Source organism: Podarcis melisellensis, assembly GCF_964234715.1.
Source record: "Podarcis melisellensis genome assembly, chromosome: 11".
Lineage (NCBI taxonomy): Eukaryota > Metazoa > Chordata > Lepidosauria > Squamata > Lacertidae > Podarcis > Podarcis melisellensis.
Genome location: NC_138543.1, coordinates 62,825,356 through 62,841,443, shown reverse-complemented (window position 1 = coordinate 62,841,443; position 16,088 = coordinate 62,825,356). Strand labels below are relative to the sequence as shown.

The 16,088-nt window shown below is 51.5% G+C and overlaps 1 protein-coding gene across 3 annotated transcripts in view; it reads right to left on the bottom strand.

Moving 5' to 3' along the window:
* The window catches only part of RUSC2 (RUN and SH3 domain containing 2), a 56,606-nt gene that overhangs the window by 2,499 nt on the left and 38,019 nt on the right, over positions 1-16,088 (bottom strand). For 2 of the 3 annotated variants that reach the window (XM_081929545.1, XM_081929546.1), the window contains exons 4-11: positions 15,646-15,831; positions 14,216-14,359; positions 12,366-12,442; positions 7,277-7,451; positions 6,370-6,475; positions 5,699-5,745; positions 3,602-4,580; positions 762-938 (exon numbers count right to left, since the gene is read on the bottom strand). In XM_081929545.1, coding sequence (XP_081785671.1) covers positions 762-938; positions 3,602-4,580; positions 5,699-5,745; positions 6,370-6,475; positions 7,277-7,451; positions 12,366-12,442; positions 14,216-14,359; positions 15,646-15,831 — 1,891 coding nt within the window. The remainder of the gene's footprint in view (positions 1-761; positions 939-3,601; positions 4,581-5,698; positions 5,746-6,369; positions 6,476-7,276; positions 7,452-12,365; positions 12,443-14,215; positions 14,360-15,645; positions 15,832-16,088) is intronic. The other variant, XM_081929547.1, reaches the window with a different exon arrangement.

Genomic DNA, 16,088 nt, shown 5'->3' with positions numbered 1-16,088 from the left:
CAGATGGAGCTGGTAAACAGCTGCCCTGGACACAGAATTAACCTGTGCCTCCATGGACAGCTGTGAGTCCAAAATGACTCCCAGGCTGCACACCTGGTCCCCCATTTTTTCAGCTGTCATTTCTGCCTGGTAGATGCTGGACTAGATGTTTCCCGGGGCTCCCTTCCAACTGTGACATTCCGGGATTGCATGGTCACCACCGACTGTTGGAGGAGGGGCAGCATGGAGGGGGTTCTGCACAGACGAGGGGTCCTCCCCTCCCACAGGGCACAACGGCCACAGCCCACCAGCTGCCTCTGGGGCCACTTCCATCGGCCACAAGGCCTGGGGGCAAACCATAAAGGAAGCTTGTCAGAGAGAAGGACTATGATGGGCTGAGCAACCTCAAGCATCTCTGCACTCACACTCTCACCAGACTCCTGGCTTCATGGGGGGGGCCTATCAGCACCCTGAGGTTCACAAATGCTCTCCTTCCCTCACCTGAGGTTGCTTTTGAGCCCAGACCCCTCACCCCCTCAAGAGATCCTGGCCTCTGCTCCCCGCCCAGGCCGGGGGCTCAGTTCTCGCCCCTGCAGGGCTTTCCATGAGACCCTTGGACTGGTTGCCAGGACCACAAGCCTGAGGGGTCCCAGAGGGGGGAGGTCCTGGGCCTCTGAGAAACTCCCCCAAAAAGCCTTCTAGCTTGAGCATCCTTGAGACAGACCCTGGCCCCCCAGCCCTGTGGCTGCCCCCACCCCCTGTTGCCCCGCAGTATCCCTCACCAGGGTGTCTCGGGGGAGCCTCCCCTGTCCGGCAGTGGCTGCTTGGGATGTGCGGGAGGAGGCTCCGGCGCCAGCCGCTCAGGCTCCGAGGAAGCCTCTCTCCACACCGTGGCCCCCACTGTCTGTGCCATCAGCTGCAGCACGGAGCGGTCCAGGCTCAGCCAGCCAGAGGGCAGCCTGGAAAGGGAGAAGGAAGACAAGACCAGTGGGCGGATCAGAGAACGACAGAAATAACACGAGAGGCAGCTGTTGGGGAAATATCGGGGTTCAGCGCGCCATACCCTGTGGGTTCAGCCTGGACAGCAGGGCTGGATTAAGCATTCAGCAAAAGAAGCTTGTCCTTGGGTCATCAAAGGAAGGGGGCACCACAGAAATTTCCCATTGCCAGATTTTCAACATTAATGGTCACAATTGCTGTACATTAAAAATCCCAACATAAGAACTCTGCAACGAGGCAGAACTAAGTACAGAAGCGGATGTGTGACATAAGGTTAGTTTTGAGGATCTGAGCACAGGCTTTGCAATTAGAAAAAGTAGGAGGAAATGCTTCCTAGCCGCCATAAGTGCCACCCAACTATCTCTTCCAGCAGGAGTGCAGAGAAGAGGCTGCTAGCACACCGCCCGAGCTCACCGGAAGTGGGACTTCCAGCTACACAGTTAGAAAAGGTCTCTGGAGCTTTGCTTCAATTCCAGGGGCGAGACTTTTATATGCACAGAGATGGAAGGACTTCTCACTACCAGCGATGGGAGAATGGCTGAGATGGAAAAACCGGCATGCTTAAGCAGAGAAAAGTCATTCTTAACATTTATGGGAGACTGGAAACTTCTCATAGATGTTTTGAAATAATGGCATTTGGATTTGAGGAAGGAAGATAATATTTGCTTATAGAAAGTAGCTTTGTAGGGATGGGAATACAGTGGGTGCTCGGATTGCGAACGTGCTCTGTGCAGGATGCACCTTCGCAACCCGCAGCATTCGCAACCCGTGTTTGCGCGTCTGTGCATGCACAGGTTGCGCTTCTGTGCTTCTGCAAAGCGCAATGTAGCGCTTCTGTGCATGCGTGACTGCCGAAACCCGGAAGTAACCTGTTCTGGTACTTCCAGGTTTGGGCAGTCCGCAACCCGAAAAAACGCAACCTGAAGCGGACACAACATGAGGTATGACTGTATTGCTTATATGCAGCAGTCAAATGAAGAATTGGAAGTTCTTTAACGTTTGAACTTTATTATTCTCCCACCTTTTAAATCTCTTGTCTATTTCTTCTTTATCTCACTCTCTGCCTTTCTATATTTCCTGCATTTCTTTTTCTCTACGAGTTTTATTGAATCCAAATCAATATTTTGATTTGGACCCAAAACCCCAGAGATATGATATTAAGTTTTGTATTTCCCTGTATAAATCCTAATAACATCTATTCATAAACAACAAGTAAGAGAAAAGTTTTCAAATACAAATGCACGGAAATGAACATTATTTTCCATCTCACTGTAGGTTTTGTTTCATTTCAAAAAATAAAATTTTATTTGAGGGTTTGTTCTTGTTTGTATTTTGAATTAGATATATGGGGGGGGGGATGAAATCTTTTATGTGCTTAGGGCCTTTGAAGGTCTTAATCCAGTGCTGCTTGATGAAGACACAGAAACATCTATAGTTTTACGCATTCCCACCTTTGCCTGCTCAACCTTCTTTTCCGTTTCCATTCTGAAATGTCCCCGGTGCAAAAGATACACCTGGATCTGCCCCCCCCCCGGCCTTGCACCAGCAGCCCTGAACTGGGGTGGCTCAGGAGAGCAGCTGCAGGGAGGGAGGCTGCCCTTGGGGGGCCACTGCCATCCCAGGGCGGTGCCAGGGCAGCAATCGGGCTCCTTCGAAGGACAAGCGGCAATGTGGCGCAGCGGTGAGAGCGCTGGACTAGGACCTGGGAGAGAGCAGGGTGCAAATCCCCACTCAGCCACTCAGGGTTGTTGTGAGGATAAAGCAGGAAGGCAGAAAGCCATGCCTGCCTCCTTGAAGGAGAAGCGGGAGATAAACACCCCAGAGAAAAGAAGAGCAGACTGTGCCCTTGTTTGGAGTGACCTTCACCTGCTTCCTCCTCTGTTTCAGCCTCGTCATTATTGCCAGAGATATTGGCACAATGGGGGGGGCAGTGTCCTTGGGACTCCCTTTCTGCACCCCACAATCTCAGATGCAGTGGTACCTTGGTTCTCAAATGCCTTGGTACTCAAACAGCTTGGAACCCAAACACTGCAAACCCGAAAGTAAGTGTTCCGGTTTGCGAACTTTTTTCGGAAGTCGAATGTGTCCCGTTTTGAGTGCCACGCTGAAGTCTGTCTGCTTTTGCTATTTATTTTGCGTTTTTGTTTTTGCGGCTTTTTTGTTTTGTTTTTGTGACTGTGTGGAGCCCAGTTCAGCTACTGATTGATTGATTGTGTGACTGCAGTACATTCTTTATTGCTTTCATTTTATGAATCAATAGTCTCATTAGATGGTAAAATTCATGTTAAATTGCTATTTTAGGGGTTGTTTTAAAAAGTCTGGATTAATTCATTTTACATTACTTTCTATGGGAAAGCATGCCTTGGTTTTGGAACACTTTGGTTTTGGAACAGACTTCTGGAACGGATTAAGTTTGAGAACCAAGGGAGCACTGTACTATCAGCTCAAAGACCTCCAGGCCAGTGGCACCTTCTTTGCAAAAAGCCTGAGGTCAAAGTGCCACGGAGACCCCCTTCTCTTATTCCCAGCCTTTGGGGTCTCTGCCCATCCCTGGTTGCTCTAGGGCACACCCAAACCACCAGACCCTCCTGCACCCCCAGGTTGCTGCCCCCACCCCACCTACCTGTTGGCCTGCTTGGGCTCCTTGGGTGCCTTTCGGGAACCAAAGAGGTGCCCCCACTTGGGGGTGCCGTTGTCCTCCTGGGGACCCCCCAGGTTTGGGGCTGGCACCGCGTCCTTCTCCCTGGTGTGCTTCAGCTCCGTCAGCACTGAGTCCGGGGGGCTGCCCATCCAGAACGGCCGGAGGGTCTTCTCCTTCGCTGCCTCCCGGGCAGGGGGGGTCTCTGCCTTCCACCGAGGCTCAGTCCCTGTCGCTGCCACATCCGCCGGGGGTCTGTCTTGGAGGGGCACCTCTGCGATGGGGCAGGCCTCAGCCCCTTCCACCACCCCCTCCCGCGGAGGAGGCCCCTTCTTGGGCTCAGCCGGCCGGGGCGTCCCCCCTGCCACCCCCTTCTTCCTGCGCTCGTAGCGGGCCAAGCGAGCCCCTTCCGCCGACCCTTCGATGTAGACCTGGGAGCTCTGCATCAGCTGGTACCACCAGCTGGCCTGCTTGTCTTTCTTGGGCTCGGGGGGCCCCTTCCACCGCGCTGACTCTGCTTCCTTCTCGGGGAGCGCCACCGATGGGGCCCCCTCGCCTTTGACCCTTTCTTCTGCTGCCTTCACCGGGGGTCCCCCATGGCTCTCTCGGCCGCGGTCCTGCTCCGCCGCCGCCCAGCCGCCAACGCTCCTCTCCAGGCTGCCGCTGGTGGTGCTGTTGGTGCCGCCGCCGGCCCCCATGGCTGCTGCTGCTGCCCCCCGGCTCCTCATGAGCTGGAGGGTGGAGTGGGCCGAGAGGACCAGGCCCTGCTGGACGCGGAGCATCTCCTTCTGCTGCTGCTGCTCCTTGCCCATCTGCAGCAGGTGATGCTCAAAGAGGAGGTCCAGGCTGAAGGGGAGCAGCGAGAGGGGCTGGAGGAGGAGGAGCAGCTCCTCAAAGAGGCCCTGGCACACGCCGTGCGACAGCGAGAGGAAGCCCACCGGCTGGTAGTGCACCTGCACAATGTCTGCAGGGAGAGGGAGACAGCGAGAGGGAGAACCGCGGGTTGTCATTGGGTCATTCAGTCCACATGTGGTGGAGTTGTAAAACATAAATAAAGAGCTTCGGGGAACTTATATACCATGAATTTGAAAAGATGCTCAAATTAACGTTTACCAAAAAAAACCAGAAGCCTTTCTCCTGCCCTGTTTCCCCGAAAATAAGACATCCCCCGAATATAAGACCTACTTCCAGTTTTGCCTCTCGCTGTAATATCCTGTTTTCCCGAAAGTATGACAGTGTCTTATATTAATTTTTGCTCCCAAAGATGCACTAGGTCTTATTTTACAGCGAGAGGCAAAACTGGAAGGAGGTCTTATTTTGGGGATACAGGGCATAAGGCATCCCCCCCAAAATAAGACCTCCCCGATAATAAGCCCCCCCGAACATAAGGCCTCCCCGGAATATATGGCCCCCAAAGCTACCATAAGGTGTCTGACTCCTCTGGACCGTAGTGGCGGGTGCCGCCGTGCAGCTCACTGATTGGCCGCAGCGCAGCCGGAGCTGTTCAGGCAGTGTGAGGTCCCTTTAAATCAGAGAGCCCTCGCTGCCGCCAAGACAAGCTGCCGCCTGCTGCTCGCTCTGCCCTGACGGAGTCTGGCTGACTCACAATTAGACAATCAATGTGTGCCGTATTCTTCTTCATGGAAAAATAAGGCATCCCCTGAAAATAAGACCTAGCGCTTCTTTGGGAGCAAAAATTAATAGAAGACACTGTCTTATTTTCAGGGAAACAGGGTAAGTATCAGGGCATCAGACATTCCAAGAGAGAAAAGGAAGCCCCCCCCCCCACGACACAGGCGGGTGGGTGGGTGGGTGGTGCAGCAGAGCCCTGCTTGGCTCTGAGGGGGCACTCCTGCAGCCTCAGTGGCTTCCCTGCCCCGGTCACTGGCAACCCCTGCTACACCACTGCCTCCACAAACTGGCCTGATCCTCTTTTAGAGGCATCCAAGTTGGTGGCCATCCCTGCCTCCTGGGGGAGCTGCGGAGTACGAGTGCCTGACTCCCTCCCCAGTGGCCAAGATCCCAACCATTACATTCGGATGCCGGCCACCTGCCCCCCCACTCCCAGCCGCCTCTTCTTACCTTCGTGGTTGTAGAGGTGGTTAAACCAGAACTCCAGGGACCGGATGCTGTTGGAGGAGAAAGCAGAGAGAGAGAGAGGCTGAGAGTCGGTCAGTCTCATGTCCAGGACCCACAAGTGTGGGCCTGGCAGGAAGGACACCCCAGCTGCCAAACTCAGAAGCAAGGCAGGCTGATGACAGAAGTTTCTGGCGTCACAGGAGCCCCCAAGGAAAGCCCCGCTGCCATGTGGGGACCAGCGCTGTGGGGAAAGGCCCCCATGGGAGTTTTGGCTGGCCAGAAAGTTATGCAAGAATCAGACCCGAGTTCCGGTTTGTGAGGTGGCAGAAAAGTCTCTCTCACGGAGAGATGGAGATTCCCCAAGTCTTCAGGCTTGGCTTTAAAGCACAAAAGTCTCCTATGAGGCAGCAGCCAAGGGGTGGGGGCTCCATGGAACCCCTCGCCTTCCCCCCTTGGAATCACATATATGTGGAGTTGCAAGGGACCCCAAGGCGCAACCCCTGCAATGCAGAAACCACAGGTAAACCGCAGACTTTGGGAGCGTTTAGCTTTGTTGTGGGGGGTGGCGCCCTGGAGATTTGCTCGTTTCCCTCACATTCTCCCCCCCCCCGCCCGCCCGCCCCCCGTGGGCCCACCCCAAAGGGCTGGCGTGAGATGGCGGAAGCAGCGCTTACTTGAGGAGGCCGAGGATGAAGGCGTTGAAGCGCATGGAGTGGCTGGTGAGCTCCGGGTACTGGCTGACTTTGCTGCAGAGGCCGTGCAGGACCTTGGTGGAGGGGCCTGGGGAGGAACGGGAGAATCACAGAAGTGCAGCGCTGGAGGGGACCCCAGGGTCATCTAGTCCAACCCCCTGCAAGGCAGGTATTGCAACACAACATCCCCAAGAGACAGTCAGCTGGGGGTCAGGCAGAGCACCCAGCCTGCGAGGGAACCCGGCCCGGGACCCAGGGGAAGGGCTGGGAGAGGCTGGCACCCAGGGAGAGCTCCCCACCTCCCAGAGAGCCTCCAGGGAGGGAGGGGCTGGCAAGGATGCCCCCACAGGTCTGGAAGGGGGGGGCTCTCGGCTTAAGGGTGATGCCAGTTTTAATCTGTTTTCAGTTTATTGCTATTTCAACTTTTTGAAAGTCTTCAAAAGTTGCTGCTAATTTTTCTCATCAGTTTATTGTTTAAACTCTTTCTGTAAATCACTTTGAGGTTTGGGTTTTCTTTTGCATAAATCTTGAAATAAATAGTCGTCGATGAAGCAAACATGAGGCTGCCTCCCTCAACAACTTTTGCTAGTTCACTGCTAGTTTTTTTATATTGGGAGTAGATCACGGTCTATAAATAAAATAAAATAACACAAGCCAAAACACAAGCCATCCTGTAGATTTAAATATCTGTCCACAGTTGCCTACTTGTTATCAGAGGCCCAGAATCCACATTTCTTTGTAAGAAAATATGAAATAAAGTGAAATAAAGTCAAACCATTTTTGCAGGCAAAATAAATAAATAAATTTCAATGATGACAAGAAATTTTCTGCACCGGGTACCACCTGGCCTTGCTACGCCACTGCCCCCCGGGACCCCTGCATTGCCTACCCAGCTGGGTGGAGGCCTCCACCACGCTCCAGGGGATGTTCCTCCTCTGGCCGATGATGACGTCCAGGACGTAGGCCTTGAGCCCGTCGCTCAGCACGTCCCGGATGGCCGGGCACAGGTACTTCAGGATGAGGTGCCCCACGTTGGGGCTGACGGAGCTGTTCCCCAGTTTGGCCTGAGAAAGGAGGGGAGAGAATCAGAGGACGGCAGAGAAAGAAGGTTCCCTTGACCACATGGGGTGGCCTGGTAGGAAGGTTAAAGCTAACTGGGAAACGCTGGAAAGAAGAAGGTGTCTCAGCTAAAGGAGACTGCCAAGTGAAATTAATGGAATGTGCTGAAGCGGCAAAATTGACTTTGAAATTGAGAGAAAGAGATGACAATGAATTTAAAGAAGATTGGAAGGACTTTATTGCATGTCTACAGAAGCAGCAATGGACACAGGTTAATATATTAGCAGGATTTTAAAAATACTTGTAAAGACATTATGGCTGGACAATAACTAATTTTAATGATTTTATAATTAAATGATTTTATAATTTTAAATGGACATGTGGTATGATGATAAACAATAGAACCAGGGAAAGGAATAGGGGGAAGTCAACTATTTCTTTCTATGTTTGAATATGTATTGTTGTTTTTTACTTTTTGTTGTTTTTGGAAAATTAATTAAAAATATTTTTTTAAAAAAAGCTTGCTGGGAAATGATATACAATGAATTGAAAAGGATGTTCAAAATAATTTTATTTTAAAAAAACAACCAGAAGCTTTTCTTTTGGGAATCATAGGGATAGAACTACCTCAATTGTATAGAAATTTATTTATGTATGCTACTACAGCAGCAAGAATGCTACTTGCCCAAAAGTGGAAAGTAGCAGAAGTCCCAGCAAAGGAAGGATGGATACAAAAACTTATGAAATATGCAGAAATGGTGAAACTTACCGGAAGAATAAGAAATCAAGATAACAAACTTTTTATAAAAGAATGGAAATGGTTTATGTATTGAATATTTACATATAATTGCAAACAGATAAAAGCATTAGCAGGATTATTGTAATAACCTGCAGTTTCACAAGAGTATATATTTAAAGTAGATAATTAAATGAGCAAACTAAATGAATGTGGATATGCGTAAGATAATAAAATAAATAAATTTAAGGAACAGCAGCAAGCAGGATTCGAACCCAGGGTGTTCTCTTAACCCCCTTTTAAAGTCCCATAGTAGGATGAAGCCCAGATAAGACAAAGGGGTCTATTTGACTTGACTCAGGGACCAGGGAACCGTAAATACTTTCCTTTGTACTTTGATGGAGTAAGCCTGAAAGACTGTATTTGAGTGACTTGGCCATGCCTGGATCTCAGGTTCTACCTGAGACCACACCTTTTCTGTGACATCTCTGTGATGTCTTGATGATGCTTCTGGAAATGTATTATGGGAAACTTTGGGGAACTTTTAAAAACTGACATAACTCACTGTTTGGGGCTACTCTCCGCTTCTTCTATGGTGTAGTTTGGAATTTTGTTGCAACAATAAAGATCAGGCCTTCAGGCCGCTGGTTTGCTTCAATTTCTTGGCTGTAGTCTTGTTTGACCTTCCGAACCTAAGCCTGTGGAACTCACTGCTGCAGGTTGGACTAGAGGAGAATTAGGGGTCCCTCCCAATTCTGTGATTCTATGATCTCTGGTTTAAAGGTGAGAAAGAGTCAGAGAGACAAAGTGTTCCTGCGGTAGGCAGGTCAATAAATCTGACCTGGCTCAGATTCATCCTGTTTGATGCTCTCTAATGATGCTCCAGCCGAGAGAGGACAAAGGGACTGTCTCCTTAAGAGATAGTTTCCAGGTGTATGTTACTTTTCTAAGCTAAGTCTGCCTTCTGGGATCCTATTATGAACAGAATGATGTGTGAGTAAACCTTTCTATACTTTTATAGAAGACTGTGTCGTGTCTTATCTTTTATGAGGGAATAAGGGGAAAATACCAGAACAGTTATTATAGAGCCTTTAGCAAGCCTGAGCAAACGTATCCACTGCAAGTTTAAAAAGGGGAATGTTACTCTGCTAAATTGTGGAACTTGTTAACACAAGTTGGAAAGGCTGTAATCAAACAATATATCCTCTCCTGCATCCCTGAACATTCGCACAGGATGCACCCCAGAGCACTTTCCCCCAGACCGATGATGCACAACACCCCTGCAGAGGAGGCTACACAATGAGTCAAGGGGGGTCTGGAGCAACGCCCCCCGCCCAGCCTGTTTGGTCAGTGTGCTCGATTCCTTGCGTCTCCTTGCAAGCTCTCTCCCCCCCCCCCCAGGTCAGGGTTTCCGCCCCCACCAGATAAGGCAGGATTAGAGCAGTAAGATTACGGAGAAACCAGACTTGAACTCGGCCCAGACCAAACTGCAGAAGCCTCAAGCTCCGCAGCGTTAAGAGATGCTCAAGGCTGTGACCTGTCTTGGCTGCAAATCCTCAGGATTACTATAAATAAGCGATACATAAACCCTGGAGGGGGGGCAGCTGGAGGCAGTTTGAGGAACAGGGCAGGGTCATGCGGCTGCAGATGTCTCAGCCTTTCCAGGAACAGGCGAGGCTCCCTTGCCAAACACACCCGTCTCTGGGAAACAAAACCCTCCTGCTGCAAAACACATTTCCCACTGGCAGAGGGGGATGGTCATAGAATAACAGAATTGCAGAACTGGAAGGGTCCCAGGGGTCATCCAGGCCAACCCCCTGCATCGCAGGGATCTTTGGGCCAAGGGGGACCTCGAACCCGTGTCCCTGAGATTAAGTCTCATGCTCTACTGACTGATCTATCTGGTCCTCAAGCCCAACCCCCTGCAGTGCAGGAATTGCAGCTAAAGCATCTCTGACAGATGGCCAGCCAAGCTCTGTTTTAAAAACCTCCAGTGGAGGAAAGTCCACCACACTGGTTTTGGTGCTACCGTACAGAGCAGGAGAAAAGAAGCTGGCTCCATCTTCCCTGTGGCAGCCCCTGAGATCTCCTCTCAGGACTCAGCAAGGACACAACTGTTTGAATGTGCTATAAACATGCGCACACCAGATGGCGCCAGAGAGCAGAGAATTTTTATACGTGTTTTTCCATAGGGTTCCCCCCCTTTTGTTATAACGATCTAATTTCTGATTTGTTTATAGCATTTCCCGCCCGTGTGTTGTCCCACCTTCAGTCTCCTCTTCCCCAGGCTAAACATCTCCAACTCTGGTTGCAAACGAAATCCCTTCCAGATCCCCATTCAAACCTGAAAGGAAGGCACCCCGTGTCTGCACATGCATGGGTTGCAATTCGCCGCTTCTGCACATGCGCATGACGTCATTTTGCGCGTCTGTGCATCAGCGAGTGGCGAAACCTAGAAGTAACCCTTTCCGGTTCTTCTGGGTTGCCATGAGACACAACCTGAAAACGCGCAACCTGAAGCAAACATAACAAGAGGTATGACTGCATTGTTTTTCAAGATTCTGCAGAGTCCCCTTGCACCCACAGCCTGGGATTCAATAGGCTTGGGTTCCTACTCTCCTGCCAGGTTTTCCTATGAAGCTTTGCCCAGGATTGCTGCAAGAAAGGCTTCTCCTCAAGGAGAGGGAGGGGTCCAGATCCTGACTCACAAAGGGCTCCTTTTGGGGAGCTGACCTGGGACCTGGCAAACCATGGGATGCCCTGGCCTGGTCTCCCCACTTGCCCACTGCTCTCCTGATCATTAACGAAGCTGAGCGTTGGAATACTCGGGAGGGAGAAAAGGAAGCACTTTGCCAGCAGGAACAACTGCTTCACGCAACACAGAGTGAAGCTATGGAACTCCCTCCCACTGGAGGCAGTGATGGCTTTAAAAGAGGGTTAAGAGAACACCCTGCTTGCTGGTTCTGTGGGATGTGAAACACAAGAGCAGTCAAGTACAACATTCCTAGAGTGAGCATGTTTACACATGGGGAGGAATGTTTGTCCAGCCAGCAGGTCAACTTCCTGTTTCCTTCTGGGCTGAGACAGACTTCCTCTGCATGTGACTAGAGGTGGGCGTGGCCTCACCTGTGCAGGTAACGACAAAAGCACAGGTCAGGGCAGCCATCTCTCTTTCTGTGACTACATGCATCAAAGAAGCAACATCTGCTTAGCCAAAGATGCTCTCTTGGCCTCCAGCCCAGAGAGGACAAAGGGACTGTCTCCTTATGAGATAGTTTCCAGGTGTATGTTACTTTTCTAAGCTAAGTCTGCTTTCTGGGATCCGATTGTGAACAGAATGATGTGTGAGTAAACCTTTTTATACTGGTTACAGATAGGTAGCCGTGTTGGTCTGCCATAGTCAAAACAAAAAAATTTCCTTCCAGTAGCACCTTAAAGACCAACTAAGTTAGTTCTTGGTATGAGCTTTTGTGTGCATGCACACTTCTTCAGATACACTGAAACAGAAGTTTCCAGACCCTTCTATATAGCTGCCAATCACCCATTCCCAGCATCCTTCTGAGTAATACCCCTCCCCACCTTCTCACTATATAGAAGGGTCTGGAAACTTCTGTTTCAGTGTATCTGAAGAAGTGTGCATGCACACGAAAGCTCATACCAAGAACTAACTTAGTTGGTCTTTAAGGTGCTACTGGAAGGAAATTTTTTTCCCTTTTTATACTTTTAGAGAAGACTGTGTCGTGTCTTATCTTTTATGAGGGAATACGGGGAAAATACCAGAACAGTTATTATAGAGGCTTTAGCGAGCCTGAGCAAACGCATCCGCTGCAAGTTTAAAAAGGGGAATGTTACTCTGCTAAATTGTGAAACTTGTTAACACAAGTTGGAAAGGCTGTAATCAGACAATATATCCTCTCCTGCATCCCTGAACATTCGCACAGGTTCCTCACAGGCAACTGTGAGAAGAGGATGCTGGACTAGGTGGGCCGTTGGCCTGATCCAGGACAGGCTCTTCCTACTTGCGCTAAAGGGACAAGGGCTGTGGGGGCCGCAAGCGATGGTGGCGGCAATGTCTTGAAAGGCAGGGAAGGGCTTTGGGAGCCCCTGGAGGATCCTGGCTGCTCCTGGTGACCTAGACCCAAGGAAGGGGAGGGGAGGCAGAGGGAGAAAAGAAGGATCTCACCTTCACCCCAGGATCCCTGCTGGTCCCAAAATGCGCCACAATCAAATCCACAGCCATGTTGATCGCCTTGACGAGACCTGGGGGGGCGAAAAAAGAGGGCAGGTGGGTGAGGGCCCTCGCCATGCATCCCTCGCCTGCCCCACACTGCAGGGAAGGTTCCAGGAAGGCCTTCCTCAGAAGTTTCCTTCTTGGATAAAACTCCAAGAATCCTAGAATTGCAGAGCTCCATCTGGTGTGTCCCTCGCCCCCCTGAAATGCAGGAAACCTGGAGATCTGAGGGTGTAATCCTGCTGCCTCTATTATCTTTGAGAACTCTGGGAGAATCCTGGTTCCAGGAGCCAGCAGGAATTCCTGCCCAGTTGCAACAGAAGAGGTGGCCTGCCTGTCCCCTACGCTTGAGTAGGAGAGAGAGAGAGAGAGAGCCCAGATTGGGGGTGAGGTTCAGCCCCCAAATGTGTTCAAGAGCTTCAGTGCCTGAGTGAGGCTGCTGCCATCTGCAACATGCAAAGATGGACCACTCAGATAAACTAGAAAGGACCAAATTTCCCAAAGACTCGTTCTGTGCCGGGAGGGGAGGAAGTGATTGGATCTGGCCCATGCGCTGGAGCGCTAACTCTCCCCACACAGGCCATCTCCCACAACTGCCGGTAGCTGAAGCGGGAGGCGGGGGAGAGATTATAATTTTATTCATTTGTTTGTTTCTCATCTCTTTCTCCCAGGAGCTCAAGGCGGTGCCCCCCCTTGTGATAGGAATTTGGAGGTCTTAGATATATGTTCAATGTTCATAAGTGTACCAACCAAGCACATACACAGATCAGCACAGGAAGACCAACCTGAAACCATTTTTATTCCTAAACTGAGCAAATGTTTTCTCTGCAAGGGCAAACTGGAAATGCCTCCCCATTGTCTTTTCCTTCACAAATCCTGTCTTAAGGGTGTGTCTGTGTATGAACAGGGTGAGCCTGACCTGGCTCAGGAACTAAGTATTTATCATTACAAAAGACTGGCCAGGCTCCCCAGGGAATCCAATCAAGAGACCATTAAACAGGTAACCTGGCAGACAGGAAGTAAACAAAGCACTCAGATTTCTGCTGTAGACCGCCCTTTCTGTGATGTAGGTATGTAGGGGGTGGTCTTGGGTTACACCCCTTCTGTGATGTAGGGATGATGTATCGGGGGGGGGTGTCCTTGAGCTCCAGGGCAGGGAATTTAAAATGTCTATATAAGTGCTTGCACACCATTGTTCAGGGTTCTCCTCCCTCCTGCGTGTGGTGAGTGAGGACCCTGTTGCAACAGATCAATAAAGATCAGGCTTACTAGCTGCTTTGTTTCTCAATATTCTCTGGTTGGCCTCTGTTATTTTCTCCAACCAATGGGGAACCTATGTAAGGACTCTATATGGGCTCTTGGGTACCCCAGAAGGGAAAAAGGGCAGATTTTCATTTACAACATCCTCCTCAACAACAACCCTGCGAGGCAGGTTGGGCTGAGAGAGGCAGCGGCTGGCCCAAGGTCGCCCAGTGAGCTTCATGTGGCTGGAAGGGGATTCGAACCCTGGTCTCTCCCAGGTCCTTGTTGTTGTGACGCAGCAAAAAACGTGCATGCAGGTGGAGGCCCCCAGCCCCTTATATGTCGCTCAGTGGGTAGCCCCCTCTTCCCCACACTCTCCTTCCTTTATCTGGGCTCCTCATGCACTTTGGGGACACTTTGGGGGTGTTGTGTGTCCATCGCCACTCAAACTGAGCCCCCAAGCCCTTTGCTCAGCTGTGTTTGGCTGAAGGGCAAGGCGGTGGGGAGCAGACAGCCCCACTTCCCTGCCTGCCACCCCACAGATGCTGCCAGGACCTCACCCTTCTTCTGCAGCAGATCGATGGAGATGGACTCTGTGTTGCCGTCTGGAGAGAGGCAGAATTCAGCCGGGGGCTTTTCCGCCAAGGAGAAATAGTCCGGGAAGAAGTCGGAGTAGTTGAGCTGCGGCTGCTTCAGGGAATGTCCTGCAGGGACAGAGGAGGGGAAGGAGACGGGCAGGGTCAGATCCGGCTCCTCTGTGACACGTGGGGTGGCTGGCACAACCTAGCCAGATGGGCAGGGTATTATTACAGTGGTACCTCTGGATGCGAACGAGATCCGTTCTGGAGCCTCGTTCGCATCCTGAAGTGAACGCAACCCACGCCTGCGCATCTGCAGGTTGTGATTCACTGTTTCCGTGCATGCGCGTGATGCCATTTTGAGTGTCTGCACATGCGCGAGTGCCAAAACCCAGAAGTAACACACTCCATTACTTCCAGGTCACCGCGGAGTGCAATCCAAAATTATTGTATTATTATTGTTATTGTTGTTGTTGTTATTGTAAGAGCAAAAGAAAAGCCCTGTTTCTGGATCAGGCCAAAGGGAGCCCATTTAATCCAGCCTATGGTCTTCATAGCTAGTAGCCACTGGGAGAGATTGATCCTCCATGAATTTGTCTAATTCTCTTTTAAATCTACCCGAGTGGGTGGCCATACCTGTGACAGGGAGTTCCATAGTTCAACACTGCACTGCGCGAAGAAGGCCTTTCTTTTAGGTGGGAAAAGGTGGGATATACGTGGAATAAATACCGTATTTTTCACTCCATAAGACACACTTTTTTCCTCCTAAAAAGTAAGGGGAAATGTGTGTGCGTCTTATGGAGCGAATGCAGGATATGCAGCTATCCCAGAAGCCAGAACAGCAAGAAGGAGAGCTGTGCAGTACTTCTGGGTCGCTGGCTTTCCAGCGAAGCAGGATGAGAGACGGAAGGGGCTCCGTAAGGGCTCCTTCCCATCCCTCATCCTGCTTTGCTGGGAAGCCAGCAGACCAAGAGGTGCTGTGCAGCTCTCCCTCTTGCTGTGCTGGCTGAAGAGGCTTTGCACTGAAGAGGCTTTGCGCAGCTCTTGGTCTGCTGGCTTCAGCGATAGCTGCGCAGCTTGCTCTGGGAGGTGGGAGAAGGGATGGAGGGCAGATCGTCAGTCCCTTCTCCCACCTCCCAGAAAAGCCAGCAAGAGCCGCTCTATCTTGCAAGAGCCGCACCGAGCGAGTGTGTCTGCGGCTCTTGCTGGCTTTTCTTGTTTTCCTCTTCCAAAAACTAGTGCGTCTTATGGTCAGGAGCACCTTATAGAGCGAAAAATACGGTATATGATTTCAGAGACAGGGGGTTGGCATTCATGGCCCGCCGCTGAGTCCTCCCCTTCCATCCTGCCCTTCTAGGGGGTCCCTCCAAGGCCCCCTTTCAGCCCCCCCTCGCTGGCTGCCTCAGGCTCACCGTTGAGTCTGCAGCTGGCGCGGCCCGTGCTCAAGGGGAGCTCGAAGATGGGGTTCCTCCAGGGCAGCCTGCCCTCCGGCTGCTTCCAGTCCAGGCTGCCGGCCAGCCCCGAAATGCGGTCCAGGCCCAGGGGGTTCCTCCGCCGGTACTCCCGCCACTTGAGGGCTTGCGGAGAGAGGTGGTTGGCTGGGGGGGGGGCGCCCGGGATGAGGCAGGGGGCAGCCGGAAGGAGAGATGGGGGAGAAGGAGAGGGGCAGAAAAGCAGGGGGGGCAAAGGGGAGGAGGCAGGAACAGAGACAGGCAGTTAGTAGCAGCATCAGCATCGGGGTGTTCAAGTGGTGGAGCCCCCAAAAAGGTGCAGGGGAAACACACCTGGAGGGCACACCTGAGCGGGGCAGGTGGGGCAGGAGGCAGCTGGGCAGAGGAGGTTGCAGGGACCCACG